This window comes from Pinus tabuliformis, chromosome 3_1 (assembly GCF_031772625.1).
Source record: "Pinus tabuliformis cultivar Carrire ecotype Pingquan chromosome 3_1, CPIR1, whole genome shotgun sequence".
Classification (NCBI taxonomy): Eukaryota; Viridiplantae; Streptophyta; class Pinopsida; order Pinales; family Pinaceae; genus Pinus; species Pinus tabuliformis.
The window spans coordinates 761,354,536-761,370,432 of NC_142301.1; the positions used below are offsets into that span (position 1 = coordinate 761,354,536).

At 37.2% G+C, this 15,897-nt stretch overlaps 1 protein-coding gene across 1 annotated transcript in view; it reads left to right on the forward strand.

Moving 5' to 3' along the window:
* Positions 1–15,897, forward strand: part of LOC149189610 (uncharacterized) — a 320,514-nt gene that overhangs the window by 259,052 nt on the left and 45,565 nt on the right. Inside the window, exons 12-16 of the mRNA XM_089411857.1 lie at positions 9,371–9,478; positions 9,731–9,861; positions 10,062–10,128; positions 10,344–10,414; positions 10,511–10,604. Of these exons, the coding sequence (XP_089267983.1) occupies positions 9,371–9,478; positions 9,731–9,861; positions 10,062–10,128; positions 10,344–10,414; positions 10,511–10,604 (471 nt within the window). The remainder of the gene's footprint in view (positions 1–9,370; positions 9,479–9,730; positions 9,862–10,061; positions 10,129–10,343; positions 10,415–10,510; positions 10,605–15,897) is intronic.

Below are 15,897 nucleotides of genomic sequence, written 5' to 3' on the forward strand. Positions count from 1 at the left end.
TTAGTTCGTTGGCCCACTTCTTACTCTCCGCTAGGCTAGCCTAATATTCAAGCCTACGACCCTCAACCTAGTAATCAAGCCTATGGCCCTAGTATTGCTATGCAATTCATGGTAGTGTTAAGAAATGACTCAGGATGTTTGAAAGTGGTTCTAACCTCATTGGATTTGGTACGGAGAAAGTAGAATTTTAGATTTCACTCAAAATCCACCAGACTTAACAGTTTTTCAAGATTTCAGGATTAGAGGGATTGCAACGTTTCCATTGGATTTTGTCATGTACAAGGGTATGGAACTAGTATTTAATAAACAACACCAAGCCCTCTATGTACTTTGATGTTAGTGGCATTGGTTGTTGAGCTCCTCTATCATGACTGCTAAAAATGTACCCATCACTCAAACAAAATCTTGACATGACATGCTATGTTTTTTCTATCTTATTTTAATGCCTAAATGGCTATGTTGCACTAAACTTCTAGGAACCCGATGTTTCAGGCCATACCCATATCTGATACTCCGAAACTCGGCCAAAATTCAACGATCATGTAATCATCTATGAGAGTTAATATAGACTTGGTTATATTGTTGGCGAAGACCCCAATATAGGCAATGATTTTGATGATATGTAGGCATTTGTTGTGGCATGATTTTTTTGGATGTTAGAGGCCATCTAGAGCCTATTTGTTGATGTATTTTCGGTTCATAGATGGATTGCACTCGATGCTATTTTGGTTATGTGCACCCTTGCATGCTATGTAATTGAGAACTTTTGCATATTTGTGTATAAATGGTTTGAATTCATATGAATGCACATGATATATGTTTTTCTTTAAAATATGAATATTTTATGTACTTTTGGTATACTTTTTTTAATAGGTTCCAGTTCCTTCTCGACAAGTTTTTTTGGTTTGATCACCAGTTCGGTTCTAATAACATTGCTTTAAACACCCTCCAAGCTATCAGGCAGGCCTGCTTTGATACCACTGTAGTGTGCTAGGGTAATTTTACCCTAGGTTTTCTTAGGGCATCAAGGTTCCGACATAATTTAATTTTTCAAACAATAGTTGACTCGATACAACAATAACTTCTTCAATGATCAATTTCAGTTTCTCAGTAATTAAACAACCATGTAACATTCAAGTTTTCAATCAACCAATGCAATAATCCCCATAGTATGGTGTATTATTCACCAATTAAATGCAACATAACACATTGAAGGTCCACGTAGTATCCTTATATTAAAGGTCCACATAATATGCTTATTAAAATTAAACATAAACAATCAGAAAATATGAACTTCCCTAGACGTTACCGGTGGATAATGGTTTTCAATGCGTCGCATGCTATCCATGCAAACTTAACTCAGTTGGACTTGCTATAGGATCCACACCTCTGATTTCAGAGTCTTGGTTCCGCTGCAATTTTTTTTGGCTTTTATCCTTACATTGATTCACACCAACCTTCTTATACATTGTTACATGATTCTCGTTTTTTCCAAGATGCCATAGAAAACTCGATGTGTCATAGGATTGCCAGGATTAGAACGCCATAACTCGTAAGAAGCTTTAGTCGGAAAAGCATTGATATAATACACCAATTGAGACTTCGCATGAGGCTTATATTCCTGAGGTAAATCCCTTAATATATCATTAAACCTTTTGTTAAATTCTTCAACCATCTCATTTTCTTTCTTCTTAATGGTGTTGATGGCACTAAGCAAGTACATCTCTTGCTTCTTATCTCCATATCTATCTCTAAAAACAATAACAATTGCTTGCAGAGAGTCAAATTGATTAGTAGGAAAATCATGGAACCAATCCATAGTGTCATCTTCCAGAGAAAGGTCAAAGAATCACATCTTAACATCTTCATGATTAGCACTAGCACACCACATATTCACACAAAGATCAAATTTATTGAGTTGATCATTAGCACTAATTGCATTATTGCCTTGGAAAGAAGGAAACTTATTGATGGCTTTCTCCGAAATATCACGAGGATAGCCCTGAATGTTAGCGAAATTGCATGGGGCAAACAAGTTATTCATGATGACTTGTTCAACTGGGTCAGGCAAAAGCAAATGGATATTAGAGAGAGCTTCTTGTTTGAGATAAACAAGAAGTTTACTAGAAGTGAGCATGTTTAATCGAACTCTAAAGACCTTTTTAGGATCCAAAGTAGGATTAACCAGGCTACTTGGATGCCTCCTACTCCTAGTATACGTTCTTATGAAAGGTGGAATAAGTGGAGTCACCACTCAAACATAAATCTAACCCTAGAAATCTAAGATGCTAGAACAAAAAGTTAGTCAAAAACCAGGAACAAAAAAACTCTATCCCCGACAATGGCACCAGAAAATGTTGTCGCCTAAAGTGTACACCTAAGGTGCAATGCTTAGAGCAGGGACTATCACTCTAATCCCTACCCACTTTGTTTAGGCTCTCTCTTGGGCAAGCTAAGGCGGTAGTCCCTAAAGGTGGAAAATCTAAGAAGAACTTGTTGGAACAACAAGTCTAGGAGATCAAGAGGGAAGGCAATCACTTCCCTAAATAACTTGAGTTAAGATTAGATGGTAAGCTAGGCTATTAAATTGAGCAATGCGAGATAGATATGTTCTATTAGATCAAAATGAAACTTTAGATGAAACAATAAGAGACCAGTGCCTTAATAACAATGCCCAAATAAATTAAGAACTTGCACAATCATACTTCAAGACAACCAAAGATATGAGCAGTAAAATTTAATAAAAGACAATTGCAAGGAAGAGAAAAGATGATATTCCAAACACAATAAACTTGCAATTATAAATTTAGTCCACAATTCCAATTATCAATGATCACTGAGGAATGAATGCAAGATCTAAACTAATGTGAAATGCAAGATCTTGACTACTTTTAATTATATGCCTAACTTAGATGAAGGCCTCCTCCTCAATTATTTTGAAGCAAGTCTCACACAAGGTTGTAGAAAGAAGTAGGGGAAGGAGGCTAAGGCCTCATTAATGCTGACTTAGGAGTTCTAATGACCCAAGTGTCTCCGTTCCTAGAAGGGATTGCCCACAAGAGAACTGCAAGGTCCCCTATTTAAATTTTTGTGCAAGGGTCAAGCATCTCAAATTGAATGGTGGAGAAGGTGTCCCAGACTTTCTATTCAACCAAGCTTATGCTTGGAGGTCAATTTTAGAGATGCAAACTAAGCCAGGATGCTAATGCAAGATGCTGACCAAGTTATATAGTTTCAAAGAGATGAGATAATGATAATATGCTTCAATGTAAAGATTCAAGCCACTTATAACCATGCTTTATTGAGATATCAAATTAGAATACAAGGCTAAAAGGTTCCAATAGCAATCAATGAAGCAAGTTTAAAGTTTCTCAATGAAACAATGATGACTACAATATCAAATGCCTTTAGTTATAGTGTTTATTAGAATGTTCTTCACTTAATGATATATAGAAATTGGGAACTAGTAAAACTCAAATGATATCAACATAATTAACTAAAAGACATAATACTGCTAACAATGATTTTTTATGAAAGAGACAAAACAACTCAAATAAACTAGATCTATCAAATGAAACCCTATTTAATAATGAGAACAAGAAGGAATTAGTATCCAAGTTTGAACAAGAACAACTAACTAAGAATAAGGCTATCCTTTGCACTTTGATGAGATTACAAGAAAGTGACCAAAGCAATACCAATCTACCATGCCCTCAAGCTATCCAAATGCACAATGATCAATTTCAGAGATGGAAAAAAAGAACCAGACGCTAAAAGATACCATTGTCAAGAAAAATCAGTCCACTGTCAACAAAATTAGTCACCAGAGAGCAAGAGCAGGCGCTGGAACACTTATTAACTTTCTTGTGATTGATGTGTTATCAAATTTTAAGTGTTTTAGGCTTTTTATTATTAGTATTTTTGTGTGATTAGCCTCTGTATGATAATGCTTCAGATCTGATTGTTATAGTAGCCTGCAATAGATTACTGTGGAGGAGGATCAAATGTAGTGAGGTGTGACCCTTCCAAAAGACAACGCTGCTCCTGCAACTACAAAATGTTAACCCTAGGGATGACAAAATGTGGAACAAACCTCCAAATGCCTGCGACCAGGGCTAGAAAGTCCTCCAGCCCTTGTGGCTAGGGCTAGAGATCAAAATTTGATGAACCACTAAATACCTAAGCCCAAAACAAGAGTGAAAACCCTTTCCCAAGAGTACGACCTGCAATCAACCACAGTCAGTCTATAAATCAATTAAAATGAGTTTCATAAGCCTTCCCATGGATCAGAAATTGTAATGGCAATTTTTTAGTCAAGATCATAATCAAACCCTTGCAACAAATTTTGTTTAGGCCTGCAACAAGGTCAGATTAACATAATGATAAAATGCAACAAGTTTGTGAGGCTTCCAACCTGTGCAGCTAGGCTATTTTGGCAAGGTTAGGCCTGCGTCTAAGGCTAGCTAGTCTCAAAACCCTTGCGGCTACCCAAACAGGGATGGAGATCAGACTTTTTGGCCCTTAAAAATTAGTCTATGGGCTTGCAATGCAAATAAGTTAGATTTTATGCCAAAAATATGATTTATATTTGCAAAATCTTTTAAATGATAAACCCTTATCAGACCCTTATTTGCAATGAAATTAGCCCTTGTGGGGTATGTGACATCCAAAAAATGATGAGCATTGAGGAATAGAGGCTTAAGGATGGGGGATCTAGGCCTTAAGAGGTCAGATCTAGGGCCAAAACCCTTGCAGCACTCTCCAACCACTTGGACGGCATCCTCCAAAGTGCAATGATGCCCAAACCCTAGCTGCGAGGCTAGGTGAGGGCTAACACCTTCAAAAAATTGGATTTAGTCTTTGATCTTGAAGTATGGCACTTGCAAAATGACAAAGCCCTAGTTGTCCCTCTAGAACTACAAGAAAATGAGAAAACAAAACCCCAATAGGCTATATACACAAGGAAAAATAATTACAAGGGTTAGAAAAAAGTATTTATAAATTATCTACAATATTTGCAATAAATTTCTAGCTCTAATTAGCAGATCTATCTTTATTGCACAATTAAATTGTCGAGTCAACGAGGAGACTTTGACTCATAGCTGGATTACAATTTTTTTCATTACCAAATGAGGAGCAAATAGCTTCTTCATATAGAAAATGAGAGCATCAAACCCCCTGAAGTGGAAATAACAACTAGTTTCCTTGATTCATGGCCTGATCTTGTCAAATTAATTTGATCCCTTGATAAGAGGTGCATAGATCTCCAAAATATTTTGATTTCCTTGATTGTTGGGCTGGATGGACCAAATTTTGAATCTGGGGTGGTTTTGGACCACTGGAGAATCTTCAAAAAATAGAATTATCATAATTCTTGCATTCAAGCAACTACCTTGACCCCAAAAATTCAATTTTCTTAAGAAAATTATCCTTTTTGGCCCAACGAAATTTTGAACTGGGACTTTATACCTTGTAAATGAGTCCTTTCTATTATTTTGACTTTGGAAAAGGACCTCATCAATTTTTATGATTTTTTCCACTTGGAGAGAATTTATTTTTTTCTCATTTTTTTGATTAATTTATGGCTTAATAATTTTGCAAGAAAATAAATTAAAATGATTGCAAAGGGGATTAGACATATTTTCTCCCTCAAAGTGGGTCTAAACAGTATTTAGGCGATGATGTCTAACTATGATTAATCATCCACCAAAAATATTCCTAGACAACACTCTTTACATCAAGATATTACATAGACATCTCATTAGAAGGGGAATTTTTACAATTGATACATGACCTCTAGACTTAACCAATTTCTGCGATACAAGACATATGATCTAGTATGATAAAAATACACAACCTCGATAACACTAGGACTCACCTAAGGTGTTACCATTGTTGAAGAATGTAACTAGTGTCGGTCTTCATAATTGTATTTGAGTCATGATGTAATGTATTTGTCAAAAGAAAAGAAAAATATTTTTTTATTAGAGAGAGGTTGACTTACTAAAGCATGGGTTTCATGCTTGGGTCATTGGTCAATAGGTCAAAGCACCCATTATGTGCTTTGGGAATTTTTGTTGAGTCAAAATCAATGTCATAATGTAGAAGTCCCTTCATCGGATCCTTATGTAAAAGAAGAAAATTGATTTTGTGTCAAAATAGTCTCCTCCACCAAGTCAGTTCCATCTCCTTCAAGTCAACAAGCCCTTAGTACAAGTCAGCCTCAAAAAACCTTCAAGTCGATCTCAAAGTGCAACGTCAGGTCACTATAAATAGTTGGGCTACTCGACCTATTTGTTTATCAAGCCAAGAAGTTTCAATCTGTGATAGTGGAAGAAGAGAGATGCAAAGAAGCTTAAAAGAGCCACAATCACCTACATATATATGGACTCAACCTATTGAAGGTAGAAGAAAACAAGTCATTTGATGATGAATGAAGGGTTCGATCTGCAATTCAAAAGGATGCGAAGTTCAGGAAAGGAAACACGTCAAGTAAGAAGTCAAGAACCAAAGTTTCAATTACACGTGTAAAGGAATCTAAGCTATAATTACAGGGGCCGAAGGTACAAGGTCAGTTTCAGAAATTGAAGTGAAGGAGCCAAAATACAAGAAGACTTGATGTGAAGAAATCTGTGCTAACAACTGACTTGGTGGAAGGAGGAACTCTATGTTTCAGTCAAAGGTCTAGGTTGTCTCAACTTGATTTGATTCTACTAGTGGAAGAGTTTGACTGGGTTTTCCCCTTCATAGGGGTTTTGCCCTGGCTGTGTGCCTATCTCTGGTGTCCTATTTGTGATCTTCTTGTTTGGCATTTATCTTGATGATGAACAAAACATAATAATGATAATGAAGAATCAATATAATCACAAGAACTTGTCAAATTTTGAGAAATCATTAATAAAATTTCTAATCAAGCAATGCCCTAGATTTTTCAACAACCATCAAGCCCCCCTCTAGCTTTGGGGCATGTGTGGGAGAAAAACTCTACCAATTATTTGGGTTCGGAAACACGAATAATTGATGGAAGGTAAAAAAAACTCCCTAGAGTGAAACTCTTTAGCAAGGAATCTTAGGCTACCTAGATGTTTTTACATGGCTCATAGGGCTGCAGAATTTGGATTACAATGATAATTTTTGGAAGCTGCATGATGAAGATGATCTTTGAAAATTTTTATCTACTAATGTGTACTCTGGTTCTCGTGGGGAGGTATCTCTTGGGTTTCCCTGTGAGGGTTTCTTTTGAAACGTTTTTTTTCCATGGACCATGGGTCTTTGAACAAACTCACAATAAGAGAGGATTACCATTGTACTAAAGAATTGTACTATCTAGTATCCATAGACCATATGTCCCTTGCAATTGGTATTAGGTATGGGCTTCTAAACCACTAAATTGTTGGAGTTACATAAAGCAAAATCCAAGTTATAATAGGTTGATTAGAAATTGAATCAAAATTTATCTTAATGTCCACTAAAGGCCAAAATAGGACAAGTAGAGTAGTGATTACATCTAACAATTATAACCCAACCAAAACTAGATGGGTCTAAAGGACCTCCGTAAGATGAGACACTATGAAATGAAGAGTAAGTACAAGAAAAATAGGGAATGGAATGGCATAAGCATCGGTATAGAAGTAGACCATCCCAAGGGGAAAACACTATAAATTGAAGAAGAGGTAGTGAAGAAATGTAACATGGATAAAGATGTTGTTGTTACAAAGTCGGAGCTACTTAGCCATGCTCATTATTCGAATCAATAGTACAAATGTCAATACCAAGTTCTTGGCGAATCGCCGAATAGTATCCTAAGGAAAGTGGCTTAGGTTTACGAGGTTTTGGGGATAATCTTTGGTGGCATCGACATACCCCTAATGTTTGAGGAGGATGTAGAACACTCTTAGAATCCAAGATCTATGAACTTCAAATTGAAGGGTAATACTAGTCAGATGCTGTAAATAATTTTCCTTCTTGGATGACTCTCTTTGGCAGCTCTGAACCTCCTAGAAGTCCTCTGCATAGCACTACGTGGAGCTTGAGTGGAGGGGAACAATGTGAAACAATCCTAGTGTTGTCTAGTTAGGTAGCAGTGCAATGCTTCACCCCTCGATGCTTCACCCGACTAATGAGATCTGAAATAGATGTCACCAGAAAGAAAATCAAAATGCCTTCTTAATGTGTAATGCAATGCATTGCTGATTAGAGTATCTGGAGAATGTTGATAAAGAGCACCCCGAATCCCTGTAGAGATGATGAGATGTCCCTCTAATCTACCAGTAATTAGGAAATCTAAAGTTAAAATGCTCGGTCTCATTCTTACTCGAAGTACAAAGCTTTTGATCTGTTCCATTCTGGGAAGATCTGTCTCAATCGTCCACTGGTGCAAGCACACATGAATCAAGCTGAGTGGCATGCAAAGGCCACGTAGTAGATGGAATTGAAGATAGCATGGCTGAACCATAAGGTTTTCAGAAATCTGGAGGAAGGTATTAGTGTAAAAGGCCAACTTGGGACGTAGATGTCCTTTGACAATTGCTATGTAAAACTAGTTTTACATGCATAAAGATACACAAAGTTACAAACTAAATCAGATTTCACATGCAAAGAGAAATATTAACTATAATACATGTGATGTGCTCATATTAATAAAATACTGATATCGTAATATGTTTCTATTTTCGCTCACCATAACTGTTTCAACTTTCAATTTTCAAAAACCTGTTTCATGCCATTTCCCAATTCTAATTATTGGGGGCATGTTTTTATAATACGGTTAGCTTGTGTGCAAGTAACCCTTACATTTCATAATAGAGTGCTAGGTTGCATGCCATTTTATTCTTATTTACCATAATTTGAGTATGTAGGCCAATAAATGTACGGCATTCACAAATTTAAATTCCAAAAAACTAATCCTTTGACCATCTTTTAACCTGACTTATTCATGCATGCCTGTCATCACCATTCTACTAATGCATTCCTACATGTCATCGTTCTGCTTATTCATTGTTTGTTCTTGTGCATTCAATTTTAACTCTTTTCCCTTATTGTCCTAATGGAATTTGACATGAATTTACTGTTAGTGTGTCTGCACACTGAGGACAATGGTTAAAAATATAATTCTTTGTCAACGATATCTACAGAAAGAGACTTTGAGTCTTGAAGGTGAATGGTCTCATATTACAATTATAGGGAAATCTTTGTTGAATTAATAATTACTAGTACTTGATGACTTTTTTGAATTTATCAGTAACAATTTTACTTTACAATTTTTTTCAGTCATCAAACAATATTAAATTCCTGAAAAGTGTCACATAGAGGTTTTTCTCTTCATAGTGAGTTGTTCAAGAGTAAACATTTCTGCACTTCATTGATGTAGGTAAATGCTGCTCTGGCAGCTGCCAATGGTCGCCGCATAAACATTCAAGAAGAGAGGGAACAGTTTGATGAAGCAAATGTTCAAATTATTTCACACTTGAAATTGAAGGTATGTCACAGTGATATTGACATTGCTGCATAGCTGTTTCATATCTAGATTGAATTCTGTGTGGATAGGAAATGTAACATAGACTTGGCACTGTTTTTAATATTCTTGTGGCTAACACTTACAGATTAATTAATTAAAATGAAAAATGACAATATGGAAAGCTTCCAGTAAATTAAGCATGACTATTAGTTTATTCTTAAAGTTTAGAGTTTTTACGTTTGGCCATTTAGTCCAATGGTGGCATGAATACAGGAAGAAGAATTGGTAAGATCTGTCGCTGCACGGAAAACAGAAGCCAGCATTGTGAATGCTTGGACAAATTTTCTTGAAGATACATGGAGATTGCAGTTGTCTCAAATTAAACAAAGTGAACATGCTATTGAGTAAGTAGAAACTTAATAATGTAACTTCTACTGTAGGATAATTGGATTTTCACCAGTAAGCAATCTTAAGTTTTTAATATGAACCAAAAGTATCGTCTATTTTGTATAGACCTTATAAAACTAGGATCTTCAATATCTTTCTTGTTATCACTTTTGGTCATCAGTTTTTTAACTTTTTTTGTTCATTTAAATTTTGTAAGGGACGCTTTGGAGGAAGTCAATCGGCAATTTCTACAGTTTGTCATTTCAAACATGTCCACATACAAGGTGAATTTTCAGTGAATTCCCTAATGTCAATATACATTTATCATGTTGGTATGAAACACTTCATGGATAAATAGTAAATACTATTCTCTTCACATAGGCGTAGGACAAACCAAATGGTCTTTGGGATGGTAATAAGAAATTCAATCTTTGTTGTAAAGGTCCAAATTCAGAGCCATGTTCATCATTTTTATTTTTATTTTTTTAATACTTTGCAGAAGGACTTGCATCATTTACTTGAACAAATAAAAGCAAGTATAAAAGCTATCAATGATTTATCAAATAAGAGGTAAAATCAAATGTCTAGTTCTTCTTTATTCATATGGTCAACTTTAGGAGTCCTTGATGTGCTTATATAGTAGACTCATCTTATGGATTTTGACAGATCACAGGTTGATGAATCAAATGTTGCGGAGGTGTCCGAAGTTTTTCAAGAGAGGAGAAAAGTTGAAGAAAACTATTTGAAACTAGAGTCTCAGGTTGGTTTTACATGATTTAATATACATCCTCACAGTTCTGTTATTGAGTCTTCTAGAAATAGATTTGAAGAACTATGCATCTGGCATTATGAAACTATGTATATTTGCTCAAAATAATTATTAAATCCAAAAGAAAGTTCTTAATGTGCATTGGTGCATAATGTCGTTCCTCCATCAAAATCTCAGGGGCACTAACTTTTGGTGCACCTCCATAGTAAGCTACCTGAGTGATACATAGTTTGTCCATGGAAATGTTTGTTTTGTGAGGTAATTTGGTTAAGATGACAGTCCAAGTGTCTGCATTGTGACGAACCTTTTGATATCTCTATTTTTGTTTATCTAAATGCGTCCTCTGGCAAGTGCAAATGGCAAGGCATCCACAGAAGCATAAAAGTGAGATAGATGACCAGACCAATTCATCAGAAACAAATTGAGTCCAAACTCTGGTGGAACTGAATTCCAAATTCATTGAAGGAGCCCTGACTATGCATTAGTTCTTGGCTATGTTGCACGAGTTTTTGGAATGTGGGAACATTGGGAACTTGGGTATGGGTGTCCGGAAGGCTAGAGGTTTCCCCAAAATTTCCAGGAAACGGCTAATTGGAGCGGTAATATTTTATAATAAAAAAATAAAGAATGTTTTTTTCATTATATCACTGTTGATAATATCGCAATATTCGAAAATATCACGATATTTTTGGCAAAACAATATATCGCCGAGAAAATATCGCGATATTTTCAAAATATCGGCTACGTTTTAGAATTTGAAAATTTTATTTTTTATGCTTGCCGATATTTTTGCCGATATTGCCGATAAGATGTTTTCTGGACCCTCGCCGATATTTTGCAGATACCGATATTTTCAACACTATATTATATAATTTATATAATAATCAAAATATTCAAAAATGAAAAATTGAAAATGTAAATGATTCAAGGGACACTTTTGAATTTAAGAAACATAGTGAAAATCAAAGAACTCATCATATTAATATTCATATTGCTAGCATGCCCAATGTAGTACATAGTAAAAAAAATGGCAAATGCCCAAAGTGGCAAAGTAATACATGGTCCAAAAATGCTCAAAGGCCAAAACATAACATTAAAGACTAAAGTTGAAGATGATCATAAAGTGCAATCTTCAGCATCAAGACTATCCATATAACCTTGAGCCTCGCTAGGCACTCCAATTCCATCATCACCATCATCAATATCAAGATCACCTGCAATGCTACCCAAAGGTATGCCAACTAAACCTGCATCTAGTGAAGGATTATCCTCATCATCATCAATCTGAGAAGCCTCCTCAACATCAACATCCCATCTTGCTACAGGGCCCTCTAAATACTCAGGTAGCTTCCTTGAGCGAAGTTGAAGACTACTATGCATATAAACCACTTTCTCTACTCTCTTAGAGGTAAGCCTATTCCTCTTAACAGAGTGAATGAATCTATAAGTAGGCCAATTCCTTTCAGCTACTGATGAACTAGAATCCTGAGATAGCAAGCATGAGGCAAGATTTCGAAGATCTTGGGCTTCCCCCCCCATACATCCTTGACCATCCAATGGGATTCATTTGTGCATAAATGATAATGTCCAGCCTTGCATCTTGAGAGAATGTGGAAGGGTTTAAGGTAGAAAAATCAATAAATTGTTCCTGCATTATAGTTGCTTCATTAGGTGTATAGATTTTTCATATGGCATCAAGAAAGCCTTGTTTCACTTCTTCATCATCAATGGGTAGAACTCTGTTTGGTCTCTCCATATACTACTTTGGATTAAGGGCATAAGCAGCCATGTGAAGAGAGGTATTGAGTTTGTTCCATCTCTCCCCTATTATCTTATGAATTTCATTGAAGAATTCCAAAGAGGGGTTTCTATCCTGAATGATGTGCCTTATCTTGCCTACCACGCTATCAACACATTCGTAAACTTCTCCAAGGGTGGGGGAATCATAATTTGCATACCTAATCAACTGCACAATTGGAGCGATGAAAGAAACAACATATTCACAATCAGACCACCAATCATCATTGAGAAGTTGCTCTCTTATCTTCTTTGCCTGCACTGATTTAGATTCAGACCATCCATTCCACTTTTGGGAAACAACAGTGACTTGTAAGGATGCATGCACCTCAACCATACGTTGAGGAAGAATGAAGTATGTAGCATATCTTGCATCTAAAATGAGTTTTGCAATCCAAGATATTTTGCCAATGTCTTTGAGTACATTATTCAAGGCATGTACACAACACGGAGTCTAAAAGATATGCTTATATCGACTTTGAACCATCAAACCCGTTGCTTTGCAAACAGGGGGATCTGTGATTACATGTACTACATTTGAAGGACCATCAATTGTTTTTTTCAATACTTAAACATGAAGGTAGCATCCTTTAGTTTCCCACTACAATCAACTGCTCTTAAAAAATAGGGCCCAACTCGAGATGTAACAATAATATTCAACAATGGCCTTTGTTGAATGTCTGTCCAACCATCCATAACTATTGAACATCTTGAATAAATCCAAGATTGTTAAAGGGGGCCCATAAGCCCTTGCATTCTTGTAATCCCCTCATCTATCAATGATGTCCTCATTTTGTTGTAATTTGGAGGTGCATATCCTGGCCCAACAACTATGATTTTTCGCACCATTTCTTTGTAATGTGGAGAACGGGTAGCATTAAATGAAATTTCATTTGCCATAAAAAATCAGCAATAGCATCATCAACGTCATCCCTTTGTACTACATTATAGATTTTATAAATTTGTTCATGTTGGAATTTCTAAGTTTGACCCGTTAGAAACCCTTCATGTACTTTCTAATTTATTCCTACCTACTTGTTATGTTAATTTAACAAGTTATTTACCATGTAAATACTCGAAATAAATACAAGTACATGTTGAACACATTACAGATCATCAATTGAAGGAAATAGAAACAAGCACACAAGTGACACCGTTGTTTTTGGACCAATGTCCCCAGAAAAACCCAATGCGGGAAAACCCGTGCAGCTATCTGAGGGTTTGATTTATTAAGCAGTTTCATAATACAATTTGGGTGCTAAATCCGGCTCACCCAACAGAGAAAAATCTCGGCAGTAGTACCTCTCTACTTGGAAGCAGATATTTCAGTTGAAACCCAGATAAACACTCTGGCACCTCCACAGCTCCAATCTGCCCCACGAAACCCCAGCGTCAGCCTCTAACGATTGCGTCAACCTCTCTCTTGTTGATTTGGGGTAGCATCAGATGTGCTCTAGCCACGAAAATTGGTGGAGAGGCCAAGGCACATGAGATCTCCAATACCCAGAAAGGGTTTGGGCAGATTCTAAACAGTTTGGGAGATATTAAAATTATTAATATTTTTAATGGAGTCCCTAAGTCTAACTTAAGAAAAATAAAATATTAATGTGAATTAATATAAAATTGTGTTAGAATGGTCCAAAAGTCATGGATCAAGCTAGATCTAATCTTAGCCGTTGATTAGAGACTTAATCTCGACCGTTGATTTGTCAACGAGAAAAGTATAAGAGGAGGCTTGAGGGTCACTTGGAGAACACACCAAGAGATCAAGATTTCACCTTTATGGGGCTGGGTTTGTTGAGAAAGTTGAGAGAGTGATCAGAATTGCAGCTGAGGAGAGATGAATACAGAAGCAGAGAGGCAGAGACAGTGCCGGAAGGATCAACGTAGCAGCCAGGAAAGCTGACACAGAGGGTAGAAGCTGGAACTGCCGGGAAAGCTGACGCAGAGGGCAGAAGCCGAAACTGTCAGGAGCTGCCAAAACAACCGGGAAAACTAACATAGACGGCAGACACTGGAACTGTCAGGAACAACCAGGAACTACAGACACTGGAACTGTCAGGAACAACCAGGAACTACTGAAACCACTGGGAAAGTTGATGCAGAGGGCAGAAACCAGAACAGCCAGGAAAGCTGACACAGAGGGCAGAAGAGGCTGACGCAGTACCTAGAGTCTAACACTGGGTTTTTTCGTGGGGCAGATTGGAGCTGAGGAGCTGCCAGAGTGTTTATCCGGGATTTCAGCCGAAGCATCTATCTCTGAAGGAGAGGTACTACTGTCGAGAGTTTTCTCTATTGGGTATGCCGGATTTGTCACCTAGATTGTATTCTAAAACTGCTTAATAAATCAAACCCTCAGATAGCTGCACCAATTTTCCTACATTCAGTTTTTCTGGGGACATTAGTCCAAAAACAACGATGTCACTTGTGTGGTTGTTTCTATTTCCTTTAGCTGATGATCTGTAATGTGTTGAGCATGTACTTGTATTTATTTCTAGTATTTACATGGTAAATAACTTGTTAATTAACAGAACAAGTAGGTAGGAATAATTCAGTAAAGTGCATGAAGGGTTTCTAACATGTCAGACTTAGAAATTCCAACATCTCTGGCCCAGTGTTAGCCCAATGTCACTCTGGCTTGGTCTGTGTCAGCCTTTGGAGGCATTACGTCAGTCCTCTGGCCATCTGCGTCACCCACACTGTCCCTCTGAGGTACTGTGCAGCTCTTGGCTGCCTCTACGTCACCCACGCTGTCCCTCTGAGGCACTACATAGCTCCTGGCTGCCTCTGCGTCACCCACGTTGTCCCTTTGAGGCACTGCACAACTCCTGGCTGCCTCTGCGTGAGCCCTGGTTGGCTCTGTGTGAACCCTTGGCTGCTTATGCGTCCCTCTCTCTGGCTACTGCGTTGATCCTCCCGATGCTATCTCTGCCTCTATGCTTCTATATTCACTGCCCCTCAACTGCAATTCTGATCACTCTCTCAACTTTCTCAGCAAACCCAACCCCAGAAAGTCGAAATCTTGATCAATTCGGTGTGTTCTCCAAGTGACCCTCAAACCTCCTCTTATACTTTTTTAGTTGACACATCAATGGTCGAGATTAAGTCCCTAATAAACGACTAAGATTAGATTTGGCTTGATCCATGACTTTTGGACCATTCTATAACACAATTTTATATTAATTCACATTAATATTTTAATTTCCCTAAGTTTAGACTTAGGGATTCCATTAAAAAAATTAATTATTTTAATATCTCCCAAACTGTTTAGAATCTGCCCAAACCCTTTCTTGGTAATGGAGATCTCATGTGCCTTAGCCTCTCCACCAATTTTCGTGGCCAGAGCACATCCGATGCTACCCCAAATCAACAGTGCCCGAGCAAAACTAGCGGGCCTCTTACTCCTCCCATAAGTAGACCCCTCCACAGACTCAAATTGGTTTGACGCATTCTGATTAACTGAATCTTCCATATCACAGGAAGAAGA